Genomic DNA, 19,905 nt, shown 5'->3' with positions numbered 1-19,905 from the left:
TGCTTTGCCTGGGGAGGTGGTGGAGTCACCATCCCTGGAAGTATTTTAAAAAAGACTGGATGTGGCACTTGGTGCCATGGTCTAGTTGAGGTATGAGGACATGGGTTGGACTTGATGATCTTGGAGGTCTCTTCCAACCTCGTGATTCTGTGATTCCTATTGCACCTCCCCGATTCCCACAAAAATTCCCCTCATGGAGGAAGAGGAGGATGAGATAAAGGCTCTAGGAGGCCTGGGAGCTGATGCTCCCCTTCCCAGCTCCTCTTTCACCCATGTCTGAGTCTCCCTTCCCCCATGGGACAGAGCTGATGACCTGCTGGTGCCAGCTCTTTCCCACCCAGCACAGAGCCTGGTTGGAGCCAGCTGCTCCAGAGCTGCCTGGAGCCAGGGCACAGCAGCCCTGTCCAAGCCCCCGGCAATGCTGGCACGGTCCCATGCAGGATTCCCACCCAGGAGCCCACTTGCAGGGAGTGATGCTATGATATCTGAGGAGTAGGTGAGTTCTCCAGCACCCAAATGAAGGGCAGGTGGGTGTCCTTCCCCTCTCTCCGAAATTGGGGACTTCAGGGTCTCCTCCCTCTGTCCCTGTGCTGCAGGAGGAAGCAGAACAGCCAGGAAGGAGCCACCAGGGTCTCTTGTCACAGGTACAGCACAGCCTCTGTTCCATGGAGGGTGGTGATGGAAGGAGGAAATGAGAGGCACAGCCTCTTCAAATCATAGAATTCTACCCATGGTCTGTAGCCCACAGTTTCATCCAGGTTCTTTTCCTGCTCGCCATCCCTTATTCACATTCCTCTGGGATAAATATCCTGCACAAGTGTGTTCTGCCTCACATCTACCAGACACAGCAACACCTCAGCCAGCCCCACGACACTCATGAGGTAACATCAAAACACCTTCAGGGAGAGAAAACGAAGTAGTGAATAGGGGATGGTGAGCAAAATAAAAAACTGGGTGAAGCTTCAAAAAAAAGTGGATTTATTCACAAAATTCAGGGGGTTTATCAACCCTAATTTTTAATAATAACCCGTGCTTTAAAGTGCATTTTGCCCTGTAAAATCTGCTAAGTTTTCATGCAGATATTGCTGTTCTACTTGATATTTCCTCTGGTTATTCCTGCACAGGTTTACACTCACCATTGCATTTCGTTCTCTTTTTTTTTTTCCCTCGCAAGAAACTCATAATCAGCCTCTCTGAAAAACTCTGCAGTTCAAGAGTGCCATCTTGAGGCTTCCTACGTATAAGGACTATGTGCTGATTGAACCTCGACTAATCAGGGAGTTATTTACATTTAAAATATCATTTTAAAAAGGCATGAGCATGTGTACAGAGGGGCAGTTCATTTCTGCTGTATATTACCTGGAGTTAAGGGATCCAGCCAACAGAAATGTCACCCACAAGCCAAGATTTTCAAAAGCAAACAACACTAGTGAGTGCTCTGCTTTGGGATATATTATTTGAAATGCCTCAGGAGATACCTGGTGTTCAGACTGTGCTCAGTTCCAGCATTCTGAAAAATCTACGAACTTGCAAAGTATTTTAAGCCAGGTACTGAAAATGAATAATTATTTTATTTTTTTTTCTGTAAGATGCATGTTTGTATGTTTAATTTAAGTTAAAGGCAAATTCAGAGGGAAAATAAGACTATGGCTTTCAAAACTATTAGAAGTCTACATGAGGAGAATATTGTTTTAGATATTCCCACGCTCTAAATTAAAGAAGAAACCTTCATGCTTTGGAGTATAATCTATGGGGTTATTATGAAATCTTTCTCCTTCTACAGCACAGTCCAGACACCAGTAATTTGTCCCTGCAGGAGAGCAAACGGGTAGATTGTTACAACAAATCGTGCACAGGTTGAGAATTTACCGTTGAAAGTGGGATGTTGCTTTTCATTCTTCCTGCTGTAGCTGCCAGGTGGATTTGGGCTTGGGAAAAGGATGTGTGCCAGCACAATCACAATGCAGTGCCCCAAGGATGAGGTGCCACAGGAAACCAGAGACCCTCCAAAAAATGCATTGTTAGCACCACAAATAACCCTATGCTTCCTTGTGATGTTTTTCATTTGGAAGCCAAGCAGAAATGTAAACCTGCCTGAAAGGATTGCCCATGATGTACATCCCTCAGTTATCAGCAGTTATCAAAGGAGCACAAGTATGTTCCTTTTGGTACTTTTACAATAATTTTACATTGCATTTGGTGGGAAGTGATAAAACTGTGAATTTGACTGAAGTCCAGATGAAAAGCAATCTACCTCCAGCTACAGGAAGAAGTCCTGCTTGTTTTCCAGCAGCAGCAGACTGCAGCAGAAGGTAATTTTATCCTCAGCATTCAGTACAGCTACGACACATCTCACAAAAGAAATCCAGTATCGGTTCTGATCATCCTTAAACTATCAGGATCTGAGTCATATCCCGGTCTGGAAGGAGGAGTGGGTAAGAAACTAATTTCCTTTTCACAGCAAAGAAAACCATGAATTTAAATTAATTTTTTTTCTTGCTCGGAAGTCCCAAATACCTTGCCAATAGTCGGTGAAGATGTGTCAGATCTTCTGAAAGGGGTGGGAGCACCATGGGACAGCCCAGGGACTGTGCATCCCACACAGATCTCCTTGTGCTGCTGGCCAGGGCAGTGCTGGGATGACTTGGGCTGAAAGAGAGGATTTTTTAGTAGTCCAACAGAGCCTAAACAGGACAGCCACACTCGAGGGGTTAGAGCAAATGAGGTCTGTCTCCACAAAGAAAGGCCATTTTGGAGATCTAGGTTGTGTTAAACCTATTCACAGAGAATAAATGCCTGAATCTGGGTGTAGCCTGTGTTGTTAATTGAGGACTAACACACTGCTGAGCATGAATGGCAAGGCAGAGTCTGTCTCTGTGTGAGTGAGAGATCGCTGAGGCTGAGCTGGGAGCTGGTTCACTTGGAAACTATGGCTTGGGAACGAGCCAGGTGTCTATTTTGGGTCTCTTCATAGGCTGGAATTGCCTGCAGTCAAGCTGGACTCCTTTCTAGGACAAGCTAAAATGTTGCTCTGTCTTCTAGAGGAGCAAAGAGCAGCAATACTCCAATAACTAAAGCGATTTCAATTTAGTTGGTTCTTAGCTCTAGGGATGTTCAAATAATTTTAAGCCTGCTACCGTGATTTTTATTATAAATTCCCAGTGACAATTGGGAAGCTAATCAAAAGGTTCAAGAAGATTTACACAAAAGTTAATTCTGCCGTCTAATCAGCTACTGAAAGGTTTTGAATGTGGAAGTTTTGACAATTATTTAGCCAAATGTTACATTTACATTTGCCAACGAGGAATAGAATTTGAGTACATGTTAATATCCTTTTGAATGTTTCATAAAATTTGCATTAATCAAGGTATTACTAAGTTGTCCTCAAAGTTTTTTGTTTTGCAGTGACTGCAGTGCATCATAACATATCTTACGTGGGCTGTAGGAGGATGACATTGTGTCCTGTCACATCTTCAAGCTGTATTCTAAGCAAGTATTTTTGCCTGCGTTAGTATGAAATCTAAATGTTCTGGAAAATTATAATTTTGGAGCCTTTTTCCTTTGTCTTATTCTGTACCTTCTTAAGATAATTCAGGTACTTGACATTCATATGTATGCCTTTCTGCAAACTTGATTTATAATTATAAATCAAAAGTAATTAGTACTACCTTCTAAAATGATTCATACAATTAAGACTTTAAAGTTTTTTCTATCAAAGTTAATAAACTTTATTCTCTGAAGAGATAAATGGATAAAAGAAAAAGAAGACTTGCTTTACAACCACTGGCCAAAGACTAACTACAGACAGTGATTGGGGTGATTTTCTCAGGTTATGCTCAAAAATGAGACTGAAGGACACACATCAGGAGGAAATCATTTCATTGGAAGGAGAAGAACAGCTTGTCTGTCTTGAGTTAAGCCATCACTGCAGTGATTTGGAATGGTAAATGCAGGAACATTCCGTGGATATAGCTGTGAGGTAAGAAAACCATTAGCGGTTTCAGAAGATATTTCTGCCAGGGACATGCAGATCATTTTTTTTCTATTCCTGCATGTGTAAGAAGTATTTCCAGGAGAACTTAAATAGCATCACTTGCTTGAGAGCAAAGTGTTGGAGCTCATGCAATGAGAACAGAATATGGAAATTAACAAGTAATAGAAAAGAAAACTGTTGTTTCAAACACTCTTTCCATGCACTGGGAAACACAGAGCTCCACCAGTGCTGCCATCACAAATGCCAACTGCACACTGTGAAATGCTGGCTATAGCTCTGTGATAAGCTTATGTACATATTTCTCTCCTTTAAGCAAAGAAACATTAGGAATGGGACCTAAAAGAAGGATTGTCCTTGAATGAACTCTGAAAAAATAAAACCATATAGAATCTGTGTGTAATCCTCTTACCTTTATGCATTTTTTTGATCCATTTGTAAAGTGAGATGCCAAGTTCACCTGCCTGAGGTCTAGAACTAGAGAAAGCTGGAGAGGAATGTAAGCAAAGAGACCTAACCAACCTCATGAGCAAATAAATGAGAAAATCATTACAAAGATAGGGTGTGAGTGTGTGTGCACATGCAAAATTCTACCATGTGAATGATAGTATATATAAATACATGTATGTTACATTGCAGCCGACTGAATGATTGTTCTGCAGTCAACCCCAAAATTACACAAATGGTAACTTGCAAGTGTGTGTAGGCTGTGAATTCCTCGTGGTGTGAGGAGGCACCATGAGTGTTTTGTTCACCTACACCAGCCATCAGCCAAGCCAGCCATGACACAAAGCCAACAATATCAGTTCAACCCAGACTGAAATAAAAAAACTAACTGTAAAGCTGCCCATATTAAAAAATAAAATAAAATAAATAAAAAAATGTGTCTCTGTGTGCAACATCAGCTATCTTGAGGGGATCCAGTGTTTCTGAGTAAAAACACCAGTGCTAGAGCTCTCCAACCTCACCCCTTGTAGCAAGGCTGGTGCCTTCACCAGCTGGGCACTTTGCACCAATTCATGTCACAACTGTGCCTGTGATGATGTGGACAGCAGCCATGGACTAGGGGACAGAAGGGAAAAAAACTCAACAGAAAGCTGCATGCCTTTTTCCCTTGCTAATTTTTGGTCTTACCCCGGGGGAAGATGTTCAGTTTGCCTGTTAAAAAGCTGAAGATCCAGATGGGAGCAAGGCTGTAAGCAAGGCGGCTGTGGCTGCTGGCATTCCTAAAGCAGGATCCACTTATTCTCCTTCAGGAACAGTTTTGACAGTGTTAAAACGAAGGGAGGCAGAGGAAGTTTTCTGAACACTTCTTCCATCACCGTGGCCATCAGTGGGGCTGATAGCAATTGTAGGAAATTAGTGCAGAAAAAAGCAGCTGCAAACATAAGCACAGCCTCAAGCTATCAAAGTGACTCCTGAGTATTATTTTTTCTCTGGAAAGGACTGCCCAGTCTCCCAGGAAACCAAGTTTGGCTACATCCACCCCTTGCCTTTCATAATGTGTCAATAACTATTTATAATTGTTTTTTTCCTTCACATAAAGTCAGAATACACATTAACTCCAGGCAGCAGTTTTTTCTTTTTAAAGTCAGTGGAAACACAGGTTTCAATTTCCTCCCTGTTTCTGATTTATGATTAATATACATCTCCTTTGCCATGGCTCATATGCTGTCACTTTTGAACAGAAAAGCACTAGGGAACTTCCAACTTTGAAATTAATTACAGGAATAAAGGTTCTCTGCCTATTTTCTAATTATCCCTTTCTTTGTTAATGCCAAATAATGCCTTTAGCATCTTCCTGGAAAAAGTCTCATTGATCTCACTCTGTGATTATAGTGCTTTTATCTCCCATCTGTGCTGTGAAAGCTACAGGCCTTCCATTTCCATTTCCAAAAAACCCCCATGATTAAAATCATTAGTACAAACAATAAAATAAAATAAAGAAATCTGTACAGGTACATAATGCAAGCCGTACACAAGGCAGCCTTATCTAGTCATGGATGAAGGAGGGAAAAAAAATGATACGACTCTGTGATTGAAGGACAAATTAGACTTTAAACTAACCTAAGAAATTTTGCAGACACTGAGAAAACTCCCAATTAAGAGTGCCCTGGTGACATGGCTGGACAAAGGTCACACCCCAGCCAACACTGAGCTCTGGAGAGAAGCAGTTGTGCTGCTTCACTGCTCCCATTTGCTCTTTGCTAGCCCTGTGTCACAGGTCAAGGTGTGATGCCCATCCACTCTGCCTGCCCCAAAAAGCTGGGAGAGCAAGGAGGATCTTGGAGATGGAGCTGGAATTGAGATGGATGATAACCTGAGACCAGAGTTCCACCTCCCCCTGCCAGCTCTGGGAACCAGCAGGGATGGAGTGATTGTGGCTTTACAAGTCACTCAATCGCCACCCAGCTTTGCCAGCTGTCTCTGGGAGGAGGTTTTCATGTACAGTGACTTTTACAGAGCCCAGAGAAGGCAGTTCCCCAGTGTGACATCTCCCAGCACCTGGAGGCTGCTGCTGCTCCAATTCCCCATGAGCCATTCCCTGCGGATGGGAGCAGCCTGTGCCCCGGGAGCAGCCACTTCTCGGGATGAGCACAGCACAGCCTGTGCTCGCTTGGAACACCTCCGCCCCTCCTGCCACACCTTGTTCTGTGCCCACCTGCCACAGCCTCCTGGGGACACCAGGGCAGGGCTGGGTGGGCTGGAAGAGCTGGATTTCCAGGACAGAGCTGTCAGCAGGGATCTGCCAACATGATGAAACTCACAGACGTGCACACGCGTGTCATTTTTTGCCCCATGCACCTCATGTCAGACCTTGTTCTCTTTTTTTTTTTTTTTTTTTTTTTTTTGCTTTATCTCGGTTTTGGCTCCACAGCTTGCTGTTCTCCAGCTTGATCCTTTGAGTTGTGCCATGGTGCTTTGAGCTGCTTGCAGAAGAGCTGGCAGATAAATCCCGTTTCTCCTTTTCTGCCCCTGGTGAGATTTAACCATGGAGAGCCAGAGGGGATGACGTTTGTGCAGGTTAGTGACCTGGAGGCCTGGAAGCACTGCTGCAAGCCTGGATGAGCTGTTGTGTAATGGAGAGTCCAAGAGGTACACTGAAAGCTGAATTACAAACACCTGGGGAGCAGTGGTGCTCTCAGCTCCACCTCTCACATCCCACCTTGAAATGTGTGAGCTGGCTTGCCATTGCTTCCCTGATATTTTTTTTGCCATTACAGAAAAGGATAAAGCTTTTCCAGGGGGAGTATTAGTGAAATGTCATGGAGGATCATAAGTAACACAGCCCTGGGTTTACCCCCTCGAACAGGATCCCAACAGTTCAAAAACAGCTTCAAAGAAATCACATCATAGCAGCAATAAATGTCTGATGGAACAATTGGAGAAAGTTCCATGATTTTTAAGACAATGTGTGCTGTCAAAAAATAAAAGAAAAAAACCTCCCATGTGTTTAAGTGTTCGTTATGCAAAAAAAGTCTATCTTTTTTGGCAATTTCTTGAAAGGCTTGATGTTTCTTGGGTTTTCTTCAAAGAAGATCCACAGAAACAAGTCAGAAAATGAGCACATTCCTTGTAATACCTAAAATTAACAACTGTGAGGCCCCAGTCTAGACCTGATTCACTTCTTTAAAATTAGGTTGGCCTGCACTTTTCATTTATTTACTCACCCAGCAGCCCAAGGGAATATTCTTCGTGTGTGAAGCAAAGCACGTGCCCTTGCAAGAGCAGGTTTTATGTCCCTAAAAGCAAAAATGTAGTGCTGCAAATGAAGGAATGCCTCATTAGAATTGCATTTACTTCACCACAAATGCCAGCCAAGAATTTTTTTTTTAAATGTATACCCACACTTATGGCTTCCAGATATATTCTGCTACCAAAAAAGGGGCCACAAGTGGCCTGTGATATAATCCCTTGTCTAAAGGTGTCTTTGCAACTCATTAAAGAGATGCCTAAGGAGCGTGTAAGCAAAGGGGTTGTGGAGAAAGAGAGAGGTGGAGGATAGCTGGCAAGGATCCCAATTCAAGAGCAACTCAAAGAACAATGGGGCCCAGGATGGGATTCTCATTTCTGTCTTCACAACTTCCCACGAAGAAATTCCCTTCCCCACAGACAGTTCCATCACAGCAACAGCTAAGGATCAAAAGCCAACCTTGTAATTGTTTTCTATTAAAGTTTTTAATGAAATGAGCTTTGGATGAAATTTCATTTCTTGAAATTATAGCAGATTTTTTTTTCTGGTTGGATTAAGTTCTGCTTTCCTATCCACATTTGCTATAAGTGAGGTTATGGCCAACTTCTTTTATCTCAGTGAAATTTTGCCTTCGTGAATTAGGAAAAAAAGAAAGTGGGGTGTTTGTTGTAAAACACTGTCAGGAATTCCCCCAGCTAACGCTCCTTTGCTTCTCCCCCCATAGGCTGAAACAGAAAGTTTTGCTTTTGGAATGGGAATAGTTTGCATTTTGCAGCTGGGAAAAGCACATCTCTTTCTGAACTCTGGGAGGCAAAGGCAGCCTAAGGAGGCACTTGCCTGGTTGCATTGCAAAGAGATGTTAGCCTGGGCTCCCACAGACTGCTGTGACTATCCCTGCCAAGAGGAAAATGTATTTTATTTACAACGTGCAGGAAAGTTGCAGAATGTTTCTGAAGATGGGTGGTTGCCCTGTGAATTCACTCTCTACAGAGTTCAACAAGCAGTCAGCTGCTGAAAGAGCCTCTGAAAGTTTTCACTGAGTTGCTGGCTGCCTCCCCTCACCAGCTATCTTCCTGACTGAGGTTAAATAAGGACAAGCTTTTAAAACTCTACTATCTTAAAACAAGTTACCTTATTTTTTGCTGATTTGGCATCTATTTCCATGGAAACAGGACTAAGAACTAGAAGCCAGCAGCTGAAGTTGGCTACACCACTGCTCTTGGCTTGTTCTACTTCCATTTCCATGGAAACTGATGTAAAATCACTGCAAACAAGGCAAAGTTTTCTTTTTTTTTTTTTTTTTAATTAACCCTTTCTTGATTTTCCACTTCCAGATTAATTTGTTGCCAGAAATGCAGACACAGTCACTGGAAATGCAAGGAGGAGCAGCACAGATGCCTTCATGAGCCTGTGCAGGTGTTTGCATGTGAGTTTGTGCTTGCACTTCATTTCCTAACACGAATCTTCGAAATAATCTCCAATTTACTCTGAGGATGCTAAAGAAAAAGAAGTGTGTGATGTAAGGGAGGGTGACATGCATGATTGTCCCCCGTGGAGGCTGAAGGCAGAAGTTATAAAGTGGCAATGGAGGAAAGCAGTTTGATGAAAAGAAATGACACTTCTTGCCTATGGCTTTCTACGTTTTCTAGAGTATTTATCTCTGAATATATGTATGGTCTTTTTTTTTTGGCTAAAAACCCATTGGAACTCAGATTTTGGCATACTTTTTCTTTTTTTCTTTCTTTTTCCACCCCCCTCTCCTGATCTGGCAGTGTGCCAGAGCACATAGAGCACATGCTTTCAGAGGTGCTGGGTAACACATGAAATTTAATGTTTAAATTTTAATGTTTAAGCCAGAGAATTTCAGGCTGTGTTACAGAGTTTGGGCAGGCTGGGATTGACCATGGAGCATGAGATGTGCAGGTTTTCCTTCAGTTCATGGTTGAACCTCATCTGAGATTAACTCATGTTTAAGGAATTTATTCTCTTACCCTGCTTTGTTAGCAGGGATTTTGGTGCCTAATCTAAAAAATCTGGATCCAGAATGCAAAGCCCTTTATAATAAAGGATTGAATCATCTACCTGAGTCCTCCAAACGCCAAACAAATATAATTTATGGCTATGCTCTGCTGTTTTACACTGCTGGACCAATGCTTACATGTAGAAAAAGTTTTCCAGATAGCAAATATGCTTAGATCTGGGGTGCTTTTGAGGACTCTCCTGCAACTGATTGTTATTTTTTCTAAAATGCAAGGAGGAGGCTGGTGGGAGAAAATGGCTAAAGAGAATGGAGGTGGCCTAGGTCACACATCTAGTTACCAAAATATTAAAACACCATATTTATAGCCAGAAGTGAATAGAAGCCAAGGTTTTAGGAGAGAATAAAAAAAAAATAAAATCAATACTTTTCATGTCTTGATTAATTTTTTCTTCCAATTAATACACTTGCCAGTTTTAAAGAACCTCTTCATATCTTCACTGGACCCAGCAGAACCTGATCTGTACCAGCTCTGATGCTACCTGAACAGGAATCGATGCCTGAATATCAAAAATCATTTATGAATATGGAAAATTGTCACCTGCAAATGTCAGTTGCATTCTTGCAAAAGCATTCAAGACTATAGGGCACATATTCCCTTTGGTATGTGGGAAAAACAAAGGTCACTGCCTAAAGTGCACTTGTGCTGTTAAAATTCACACTGAAATTCCCCACTTCTAGCACTGGGTATTGGTCAGAACCACTCCCAGAATTACTCAAAGCACAGCTTTCTCCCAAACTACCTCTCCTTCCATCCAGACAGCTGGAATGGTACAGCTGATTAAATGAGAGATTCCATTCTGATGGACAGAAAACTAATGGGTCCAAACAACGTGTATCTAGAAAGAAAGTTGTGGTTTGACAAATTTATGGCTTAGCAGTCTGTCACTGGATCAAATATCTGTTGTGTTTTACTCTTTCAGGGTATATATTTTAAAAGATTTTTCGTTAACCAGGTAACTAATTCAGAAGGAATCTTTTCATACCCATATTTTTAAAGTGTTTACTTTGGTCTTGGAAAGCAGGCTGTGTTTTTAAACAGCTCTGGTTCATTGGCCAACCTATTCCAAAAGGGTCTCCCTGCCATGCCATTTTTATTTTAGAAGATCATGTTTTGTCCTGCTTCTCCCTTGCAGAGGAAGATCACCAAAAACCTGAATGACACCAAAAAGTCTACATTATTATTAATCCTTTTCACTGCTGGGATGCTGAACCAATAGCACATACCCAAGAAAAATATTGTGGGTATGTCTTTCCATTCTGAAAAATTCTATGATGTGAAAAATATTTCTGGTTTTCTATAGGAAGAGATTTTTTTATTATTATTTATTTATTTAACCTAGGAAGTGATGCTTTGTTCCTTTGTTGAAGTATCAAAACAAAAAAAAATCACAAGGCAGGCGTTGGTGTTGCATTTGCAGTCACATGGACTTGGACTGGACCTAAGGAGTGCTTGGTTGTAGCAGTGGTCAAGGAGCCCATGAAAAGTCACCACCAAGGACAGCAGCCCCTTGAGGAGGAGCTTTGCTCCCTCCCTTGCCTCTTCCCCTCATGCTTTGTGCAGGGAGTGACCAGCACACCCCCTTCTGGTGTGCAGCCAATTTTCTTTTCACTATCATTTTCCCTTAGGCTCGAGATTCCTGCATCTCATTTTCTCTCTGTGGATACTGGTGCACCAAAATCCAGGATCCTCTTCCACGGTTTTTTGCTGCTTGGCATGGTCTCCCATAAATGCTGCAAACACCAGAGCAGCTGATAGCATCCAGTGGCCTTTTGTACTGACATTTCAGCCTCTCACAAACTAGAACTGGCCTTATCTGTTGGCTGCAGTGCCTGAGGCTTTTCTTCTCACTGGCTTTTTCTTCCAGCTGCCTACCAGCATGTAAAGATTTCTCAAAGAACAACAGGTTTCCTCTTCTGCAGCAGAAGAATGGAGTCAGGGAGAATCCAAAAATACCACAGATACAGAACAAAACCTCTTTTTATATATAATAAATATGCTAGATTATTGATGCTTCAGATTAACTGCATCCAAGATTATCAAACAATAGGAATTATTCCCTGGTGAGGGGAAAAAATAAGCCAAATTTGTATCTCTCTTTTAGTATTTTTATTGATTCAAAATGTAGAAAAATCCATACGCACACAACATCAAATGTTCTCAAAGCGAATTGAAGTGCAAACATTCCCTGCCAGCTCACCTGTGGTGTTTCACACCATCCACACCTCAGTGGCCCCTTTTTCTGTCTGTATTTGTAGTCTGGGCAGTGGGGTTTGTTTGCTTGAGGTTTTGCTCCTCCTCTTCCTTTCTCTTTCATCTTTCAGCAAAAGAAAAAGGGAAAGAAACAGGGTGGGGAGAACAAGACTCTAACAGAAGTTGTCCATTAAAAATCCAACTGGAACAAAAAATTTCTGTTGCAGATCGCTTCAAAACAGATGTTTCTTTCATAATCATGCAATCGGGAGGAAAACAGAGAAAAAGGAAGTGATCGCATCCTCCCAAGTGCCGTGAGTTTTGTAGCATTCAAAGAGAATTCACATTTTTCATTTTGAAAGAATTGAAAATGTGTCAAGCTGCTCTAGCTATTAATCCACACATCCAGCCTGAACTGGGATTGAAGTGATAAGCAGTTTGACACTAAGTCTGTACTGATTATTTGGCAATAGTTTAATGATTATCTTGGATGTGATTAATGAAAAATACTATTAAGAATAATCATGGTTGCACCACACCCCGAGCTGATTTCCACCCTGTCCTGTGAAGCTGCTCTGTGTGGCAGCCAAGGTCTTATCCGGGCCCTGCAGGCAGCTTGACCCAGGCCGGGATTGCTGAGGGCCTCAGGAAGAGCAGCAGCCTCTCCTCTTCCAGCAAAACTTTGATTTTTCCTGTCTATTGTTTCCTTTCTGTGCGTGGCAGTGAGATGCAGCCCTGCTGCAACCCACCCTGTTGCTCAGCAACCCCATCCTTGCTGAGCAGGCTCTTTTGCAAACCTGGGCTGAAGAGGAAGATGAGATGATGTGACACCCAAAACCTGCTGTTTAAGTGGGCCAAGCATCAAAATCCCCGTGAGCAGGTGCAGGTCAATAGCAGCAAAGACCCTGGTGGCAATGTCAGCTGAGGAGCAGCAGCACAGCACCTTCTGCCCCTCTGCATCTGGAATGTTTTGAAATGCTTATTGGTGATTATCCCAAACTATTTAATTAATTTTAACTAATTTAAAAGGTCTCCTGCTCTGCAAAGTCATTTCCAGTGTCCCCAGTTTGATCCAGAGCATGGATCAAACTTTATTTTGTTTTGAGTGAAGCAGCCAACAGCAGTGAGATGGGGAAAGGGAGGCTGCAAGGCTCTGCTGACATGAAAACCACCCCTGGGAGCAGCTGGCATTGATCAGGGAAGGTGGGCAATAGACTGGGGTGCAAAGAGGCAGTGAGGAAAAGCTGGATTGCATTGATGGATTGAGTGGAAACCAGGAGGTGAGTGAAGTAAAAGCTGTATTTCATCCCAGGAATACTTGGGAAAAATCAGCTTGTGTTCTCCTGATCTCCTCCAGAGCCAGCAGCAAGGGAGGGCAGCCCTGTTCCACCTGGATGAGCAGCTGGAGATCACAGCCATACCCACCCAAACCTGCAGGGATGGGGTGGTTTGGGGACCCAGGAGCTCCACTGCCCACATGGTTATGACCAGAAGTGGGGCTGTACTTCCAGGTGTGTTTCCATACCCCTCAAGGCATGTGGGGAAAGGAGGGATCAGGGAGCAGAGGCTAGATAAAAACTTTTACCTCTGCTGGTAGAAACCACTCCAAAAGCTTTTCTGCAACTGTTCTGACTTTGATAGGGCAGTACATTCATATTGATCCTTTTTAGAAGTTTTCAGAAATTACAAAGAAATTACAACTTTTAGAACTCTAACAAGGCTTTTCTGCTAGGGCCATGTTCTCACATGGTTAATGGTGTTGCACCGGAGTCTCTTCTTAAAAGTTTTGTGTAGGTTCCATTGGGTTGTTATGGCCAGCCTTCCATTCCAGCAGACACCAAAGTGATCCATGCCCTGAAAATCCCACAGCCTGGCACAAGGAGAAGATCTACAAGGCTTCTGCAGGCCTGGCTGTTTGCCCCCTGACCACAGTAGCTCCGTGCCATGTCACCAGAAGGAAAGGAAAACAAATACGAGTGTGACATTACCTGCTGAATGACCTCAGTAAAAGAGAGGCTGTGTTCAGAAGCACAGCCCCTCTCACAACACTCACCAAGCTGTGGTTTTCTCACCTGCCTCTCTGGCTAGTTCAGATATACATCTACTCATTTTTAAGCTTTGGTTTTTCAGAGCATGAATGAGTGTTTCCTACACACATCATCTGTGCTCAGGGACTGCCCAGTCTGAGCAGAGATATTTGAGGGAAGGAGGGAGCTCAGACCCTAGGGGTAAATGCAAATGCCAGCAGCAAGCTTGAGATGGACTTGATGGACCAGCTCCCATTCTTTGAATAAAAAGTTGCTTTTATAACACTCCAAGGTAATGCAGGTATGATACACTGTAGAAAAGCACATGTGCTGTTCCTAGGGAGACATAAACATTGCTTTACATGTGCCTGAACTACACAGAAGTGCAAGAACAACACAGACATCGAGGCATCATTAATAGCACAGAAAGCCTGCTGCCCATGTGTTGGGTTTTGTGCCAGACCCTGGGGTTTGCCATGAGAAAGGCTCAATTACCACCCCCAGAGGCTGAATTCCCCTTCCCACGGGGCAGCACAGACTGGGGCACCAGGAGATGGGAGCCTGGGTGTGTCTGCTCTTATAATTACAAGGATTGAAGACAGAAGAAAGGCAACTGCATTAGCAAAGAAACTGAAGAATACGTGGTTTTATATATTACATAATGAAGACAAAGACAGATTGCTGGTGTGTAATTTTGGTACCATCCAGGGAAGAGTTGGGCAGGGAGCAATGTAGGCATGGCCAAATTTGCAGAGCTACTGGCAGGAAACGGTGGGCAGGGCTGATTCCTGCAGAGGGGAGAGGAACAATGTACCAGCAATAGAAAAGGCCAGGGATAAACTTCTGGAAGTGGGAAACAGCTAATATTGTTTAGCTCTGGTTCTGCCTCTTTCCACCAACATGTTTCAAAGAGCTCTATATTGGAGTCTTATTCCAAATGCAATGATGGCTCAGTGCAGAGGTGTGTGCTGAATGCCCTTGCTGATGTATTAGCACTGCCCAGCCCCTCTGCTTCACAGCTTCTGCAGGGTTCATTATTTCCCCCTTTCTCCTCAGCAGGGCTTGTTATCCTCCTCTGTCAGTGCTGAACCCTCTAGACAAACCCTGAACATCTCCATCTCCTTTTTGTGCATAGGGATGCACCAGGAGGTGAAACACACGAGGGTGTGGAGCCAAGGAGAGACCCTGGATCTCCCAAGTGCCACAACTAATGAGGATCTGTGCTTTAAATAGTTGCCTTGCACTGTTAGGGTCACCCAGCAGCCCCTTTAGAGAGTGAAGGGCAATAACAGAGCCCAACACACACTGCTGTGGCTCTCACATCCCTTAGTCCCCTCAGGTTAAATGCCAGAGGGGATAATAAAGGATGGCTACAGTGCATCATTTCTTCCATTAAAAATGTGCCAGGAAATGGCTTGGCCACTTGATGTGAGTAGTCCAGCTGGGGGAATAAGAAGTCTCCAAAGCCTCAGTCTGCTCCTCGCTGCTCCTATGGTGAGATTTGGCCCAGGAGAGTCTCTTGTGTCAATGAAAACACAACAGCTGGGGACAGTGGGGGGACCAAGGCCCAGTGCCACCACAGCAACACATGATGCCTGCAGCCAGATACCCCTTGCTCCTTCCAGGTGTGTTTTCCTGGCCCTGAGCAGCAGCCTGCCAGATCTGGCAGAGTCCTGTGCCCAGCACCCAGGCCAGGATGGGTAGCCACCAGTTTCCATAACTTCCAAGTATTTGTCCTAACAAGAACAGCTTTTGGTGTGATCACAGTAATCTCTAAGTCTATTTGAAACCTCTGACATTCTCCTGAATTCACCCCCATCCCTTTCTCTAGCTTCTTTCCAGTGCCAGGACCATCAAGAAAAGACATTCCAAAGCACACAAGTCTTGATGAGCACCTCATTTTCCAAGGAGGGGCATAGAGGTCAGGCTGCTCTATCAGCTGGGAGTTTTGGGGAAGCTGCAGTCTGTGCTGCTTTCTGTGGCACAAAGCACTGTGGTGCAATCACTGCTAAACAATGTTGTTTTCAAGAAACAGAGCAGTGATGATTCCTGACAGCCTTTCCAGTGCTTTTATGAGAAGGGCAAACTGAGCCAAGGAAGCATCCAAGAAGTCATGTTGTGCACCATCACAAATCTCCAGGAGTAAAGAAACACCAAAGGTCTGGCTTCAGGTAAAATGTGTATTTCTGCCATGCTGCTACTCCTTACAAATGAATTTTTTTAAGTGTCCCACATGTGCCCTTTTCTCCAGCGACAGGATATCCTTCATTTGTCTGCATCAAGAGCAGATGAGCACTTCTTCGTGTTGTTTTCCAAGTCGGCTGATGGGAGGGTCAGCAGGGGCCAAAGCAGCTGCAACAAGGAGAGGAAAGATAACCATGGCAACCCAAGTTATCTGCATCCTCCATGTATTTCCTTCTCCCCACCCTACAGCATATCTTTCCCACCCAAACCTCAAGCCAATAGAGCCAGTAACCAGCTGGCAGGATGGGGACTGCAGCAGTGTCTCCTGCACCCAGAGGGTCTTGCTGTGTTTGGGGCTCACCACTGCAGGCTGAAGTCATCAAAAAGAGACCGAAATCCTAGAGAGGGACAACTTGCAAAAAGCAGAGCTCTCCACTACTGTAGATGGGGCGCTGGATATGCTACCTTTGCTCCAGAGTTGCAGATCCATTGATGCTGCTCCTGGTTTTGGCTCTGGGCTGTAACCCTTCCACAGCAGCCACAGCTTCTCCGTCTGTGCCCCACGTCAAACCCAGCTACAGTTTTGGCCGGACTTTCCTGGGACTTGATAAATGCAACGCCTGCATTGGGACATCCATATGCAAGAAGTTCTTTAAAGAGGAAATAAGGTCAGAAACTCAGCAGAGTAATTTTTAAAGTGTTCTGTATAATAATTTGAAAGTTGCCTGTTAGAATTTCCAAATACTTTCATGAACAACAATGCAAAAAGCAACTTAGCACCCAGCTGCATTACAGCACTTAGTATTTCAATTAATGCCTGTAAGCTGATATTTTGTCTCTTTTCTTTTAAAGCCATGCAAACATGATCAGACTTCAGCCCTGAACTATAACTTGAAAGCAAGAATAAAAGGCAGAAATTTCTGCCTAGAGAGTGGCTCTGAAAAAAATTCAAGGCAGCGATGGGGAAAGGGAAGAGGGAAGGAAGAAATCAGCTTGTTTAGATTTACTGGAAATATTTTATTATGAGCAACTGACTAAAGGCAAAAGGGGGTTTAGCTTTGTATGCTCCCAACAGAGCTAACTACAAACATATAAATATGCTGTATGATTTTGTACCAGGTGCAACAACGTGAATGTGCAGAATTTCACGTGCCTTTTAACTGAGATCAAAAGGGATCCGAACCTGCCTGAGGCATGAGGACTTCTGTACATGAGGTTACCCACACGCTTGAGAATAGCACGTGGCTAAGTTACTGGTACATTTTGGGGAGATTTGTGTGAGAACTTGAAGGCAGAAATTGCCTCTGCCTCGCTGTTGATGAGACATACACTGTCCAAGCGGTCATCAGAACAATCCAATCATTTTTAGGCTCAAAAGCAGAGCGTATCTGATGACAGCAGGGAAAATGTAGCCACTTGTATTTGAGGAGAAAGTTAAAGGCAGTGCTTGGCAGAGGAAGGGTTTATTGGGTCTGATATGATTTATAGAGCCATATGCACTTTCTTTTATAGATAAAAAAGCCTGGGGGAGAAGAAATTATTATAGTAAAATTGTATTTTTAATGCTATAATGTAAGTAGCATAGTATTAGACAAATCACCATTTTTATCTTAAACTATCCTATAAAACGTAGCATAGTAAAACCATAATGGTTTGTCTGGGATGGACTTGTAATCCCAGACATCCATCCTTCCACTGCCTCTGGAAAACGGCAGCTTGTGGCTTTTTTTCCTTGCTCTTGCACATGAGGGGTCCCAGTCCTTGTCACTTTGCCCTTTGGCTTTCCAGGTCCACAGTGCCAGAGCAAGCAGTAGCTGAGGTGCACAGGGCTGAGTGCTGGGTTTCTCCCAGCCCAGCCTGGATTCCTGTCCCAAAATGCAGCGTGGATTTGCAATCAGCCCAGCGTGTTCATCTGGCTGATGGGCTGCTGTGGGTCTGCAGGAGCCAGGGGTGCATTCAGGGTAGGGTCTGCTCTGTATTTTATTTCCTGCAGCAGGCTGGCACTGCAGCTGGCTCCTGCCCCAACCTGCTGCAGCCCCTTTACTGCTCACCTGTGCAGGGCTTTTAGGGACATCCTGCCAGGTACCAAGCTGCTTCCTTTTGGTTACTCCCACTCGGCCAGTGGGGAGACTGGGGCCATGCAGGTTCCCTCAGCCCTGCCAAAAATAGCAGAACTGCCTCTGGCTGTGGGGCTCCAGCTGCACAGTGCACTGGCTGTGGGACAGGGGTGCTACGTGAGCCAAGGCAGGAGGGCCCTGTGGCTTTGCTCCAGGGGAACAGGGTGCACCCCTGGGGTCCAGGAGTGCAGAGCCACAAACGTGTGGGAGCACAGCACTTCTGCCTCAGGGCAGACAGGGGGGCTCCCTAAGCCAGACACTTCTTTTTCTCTCCCACCAGCCCGCAGTTGGCTTCCCACAAATAAGTGATAGCGTGAAGTTCTGCTGTGAGCTCTTTGGCAAGGGGAACTTTAAAATGTTCTCCTGAGCAGCTACTCAGCTTCAGGCTTTCCTTTGCATGGGTAAAACTTTTTCTCCCACTTGATTTCTTGAAAAACTGGGATTTGTTGGTTTTTTTTTTTTGCAGGTGGGAGCTTAAACTAGGGAAATTTCAGTGGTGCTTATGCTCTTTGATCCACCCTCATGTACCTTTTCACATGTTTGCAAAGGTGGATGGCACTTGGGCTTCTCTGTGTTAATTCACATTAGAACATGCTTCATTAATTCTCCATCACTTCTGGGAGCTCTGACATGCATTCACAGTGAGAAGATGTGGGTTTTGTTCCCAGAACGGCTGGTGACTCATCTTGTGCTCTAATGTTCTATATTTCCCTTATCTTTGCCCAACTTTATCCATCTGTAAATGAGAATACCAAGCCTGTCTACCAACTGTACTGAGAGCAGAGTGCAGTGAAAGTTTTTGTAAAATATTAGATTTTCAAAATGCTGCAGAACCGAGCCAACCGAAACTATTCAAAGACTTGTGCCAATGCTGATCCTGAGCTTTGTCCAAAAATAATGGGAAAGAAGACTGAAAAAGCTGGAATGCTTCAATTAGATAGGGGTTTATAGGCTATTTATTTTTTTGTTTTGTTTTAAGATTTAGTTTACTTATTTTTTTTTTTTAATATGAAATTCCAAATGCAAGCAAAATAATTTTGACTGAAACAAAATACTTCATTTCCTTCAGGACAGAAAAAAAGAAAAACAAGTTTGGATTTCTTTCTTCTTAGTTCTGGGTTGATCTAAAATCTGTGATCTGTGACTCATTCACAGAGATCTTACTGAAGGTCTCACAGCATTTGCAGGCCCTTAGCTAAAAAGCTCCGTACAGAGGGAGTTGTTACAGCACAACTTGATGATGAATCTTGAAAGTATCCAGCAAATGTGCCAGGCCAGCACAGTGCTGCCCAGAAATGATGCCAAATACAGGCTTGCTGCAGCCCATGCCGTGCTCTGCAGAAGGAATCACTCCATCCACCCTCAAATTAATGCTCAGCCCTGGGTTTCACACACCCATGTGCTGCTTGCACACAGGAGGCAGCACTTTCTGCTCTCTGCCTGATCTGAGCTCCCCTGAACACACAGGCCTGAGTCAAGTCACAAGGCATATTTGTGCTTAACTTGAAAAATAAGAAAAAAGAAAGAAAGAGAAACTCAGCCCAGAGTACCTTCCCAGTACATGCCTGGCACGCTGTGCCCACTTTGCAGATGAGGCACTGGGAGGGGTCCTGGTGCACAACAATCACAGTGAGACACAGCAATTATTCTCTTTTCTTTA

The 19,905-nt window shown here is 43.9% G+C and overlaps 1 protein-coding gene across 3 annotated transcripts in view; it reads left to right on the top strand.

The window, feature by feature from the left end:
• The first annotated feature begins 376 nt into the window (after window positions 1-376).
• DIPK2B (divergent protein kinase domain 2B) overlaps window positions 377-19,905 on the top strand; it is a 32,140-nt gene continuing 12,611 nt past the window's right edge. The window contains exons 1-7 of one of the 3 annotated variants that reach the window (XM_088160418.1): window positions 377-2,435; window positions 3,406-3,489; window positions 3,830-3,979; window positions 9,020-9,111; window positions 12,145-12,231; window positions 15,776-16,115; window positions 16,196-16,796. In XM_088160418.1, coding sequence (XP_088016544.1) covers window positions 16,573-16,796 — 224 coding nt within the window. In that variant the 5' untranslated portion in view covers window positions 377-2,435; window positions 3,406-3,489; window positions 3,830-3,979; ... (2 more) ...; window positions 15,776-16,115; window positions 16,196-16,572. Of the gene's footprint in view, window positions 2,436-3,405; window positions 3,490-3,829; window positions 3,980-9,019; window positions 9,112-12,144; window positions 12,232-15,775; window positions 16,116-16,195; window positions 16,797-17,247; window positions 17,385-19,905 lie in introns of those variants that run through there. The other 2 variants (XM_088160419.1, XM_088160421.1) reach the window with 2 other exon arrangements.

The sequence above is a fragment of the Sturnus vulgaris genome, chromosome 2, assembly GCF_052056855.1.
Source record: "Sturnus vulgaris isolate bStuVul1 chromosome 2, bStuVul1.hap1, whole genome shotgun sequence".
NCBI classification, from domain to species: Eukaryota; Metazoa; Chordata; class Aves; order Passeriformes; family Sturnidae; genus Sturnus; species Sturnus vulgaris.
This window is presented reverse-complemented; position numbering and strand designations above follow the sequence as displayed.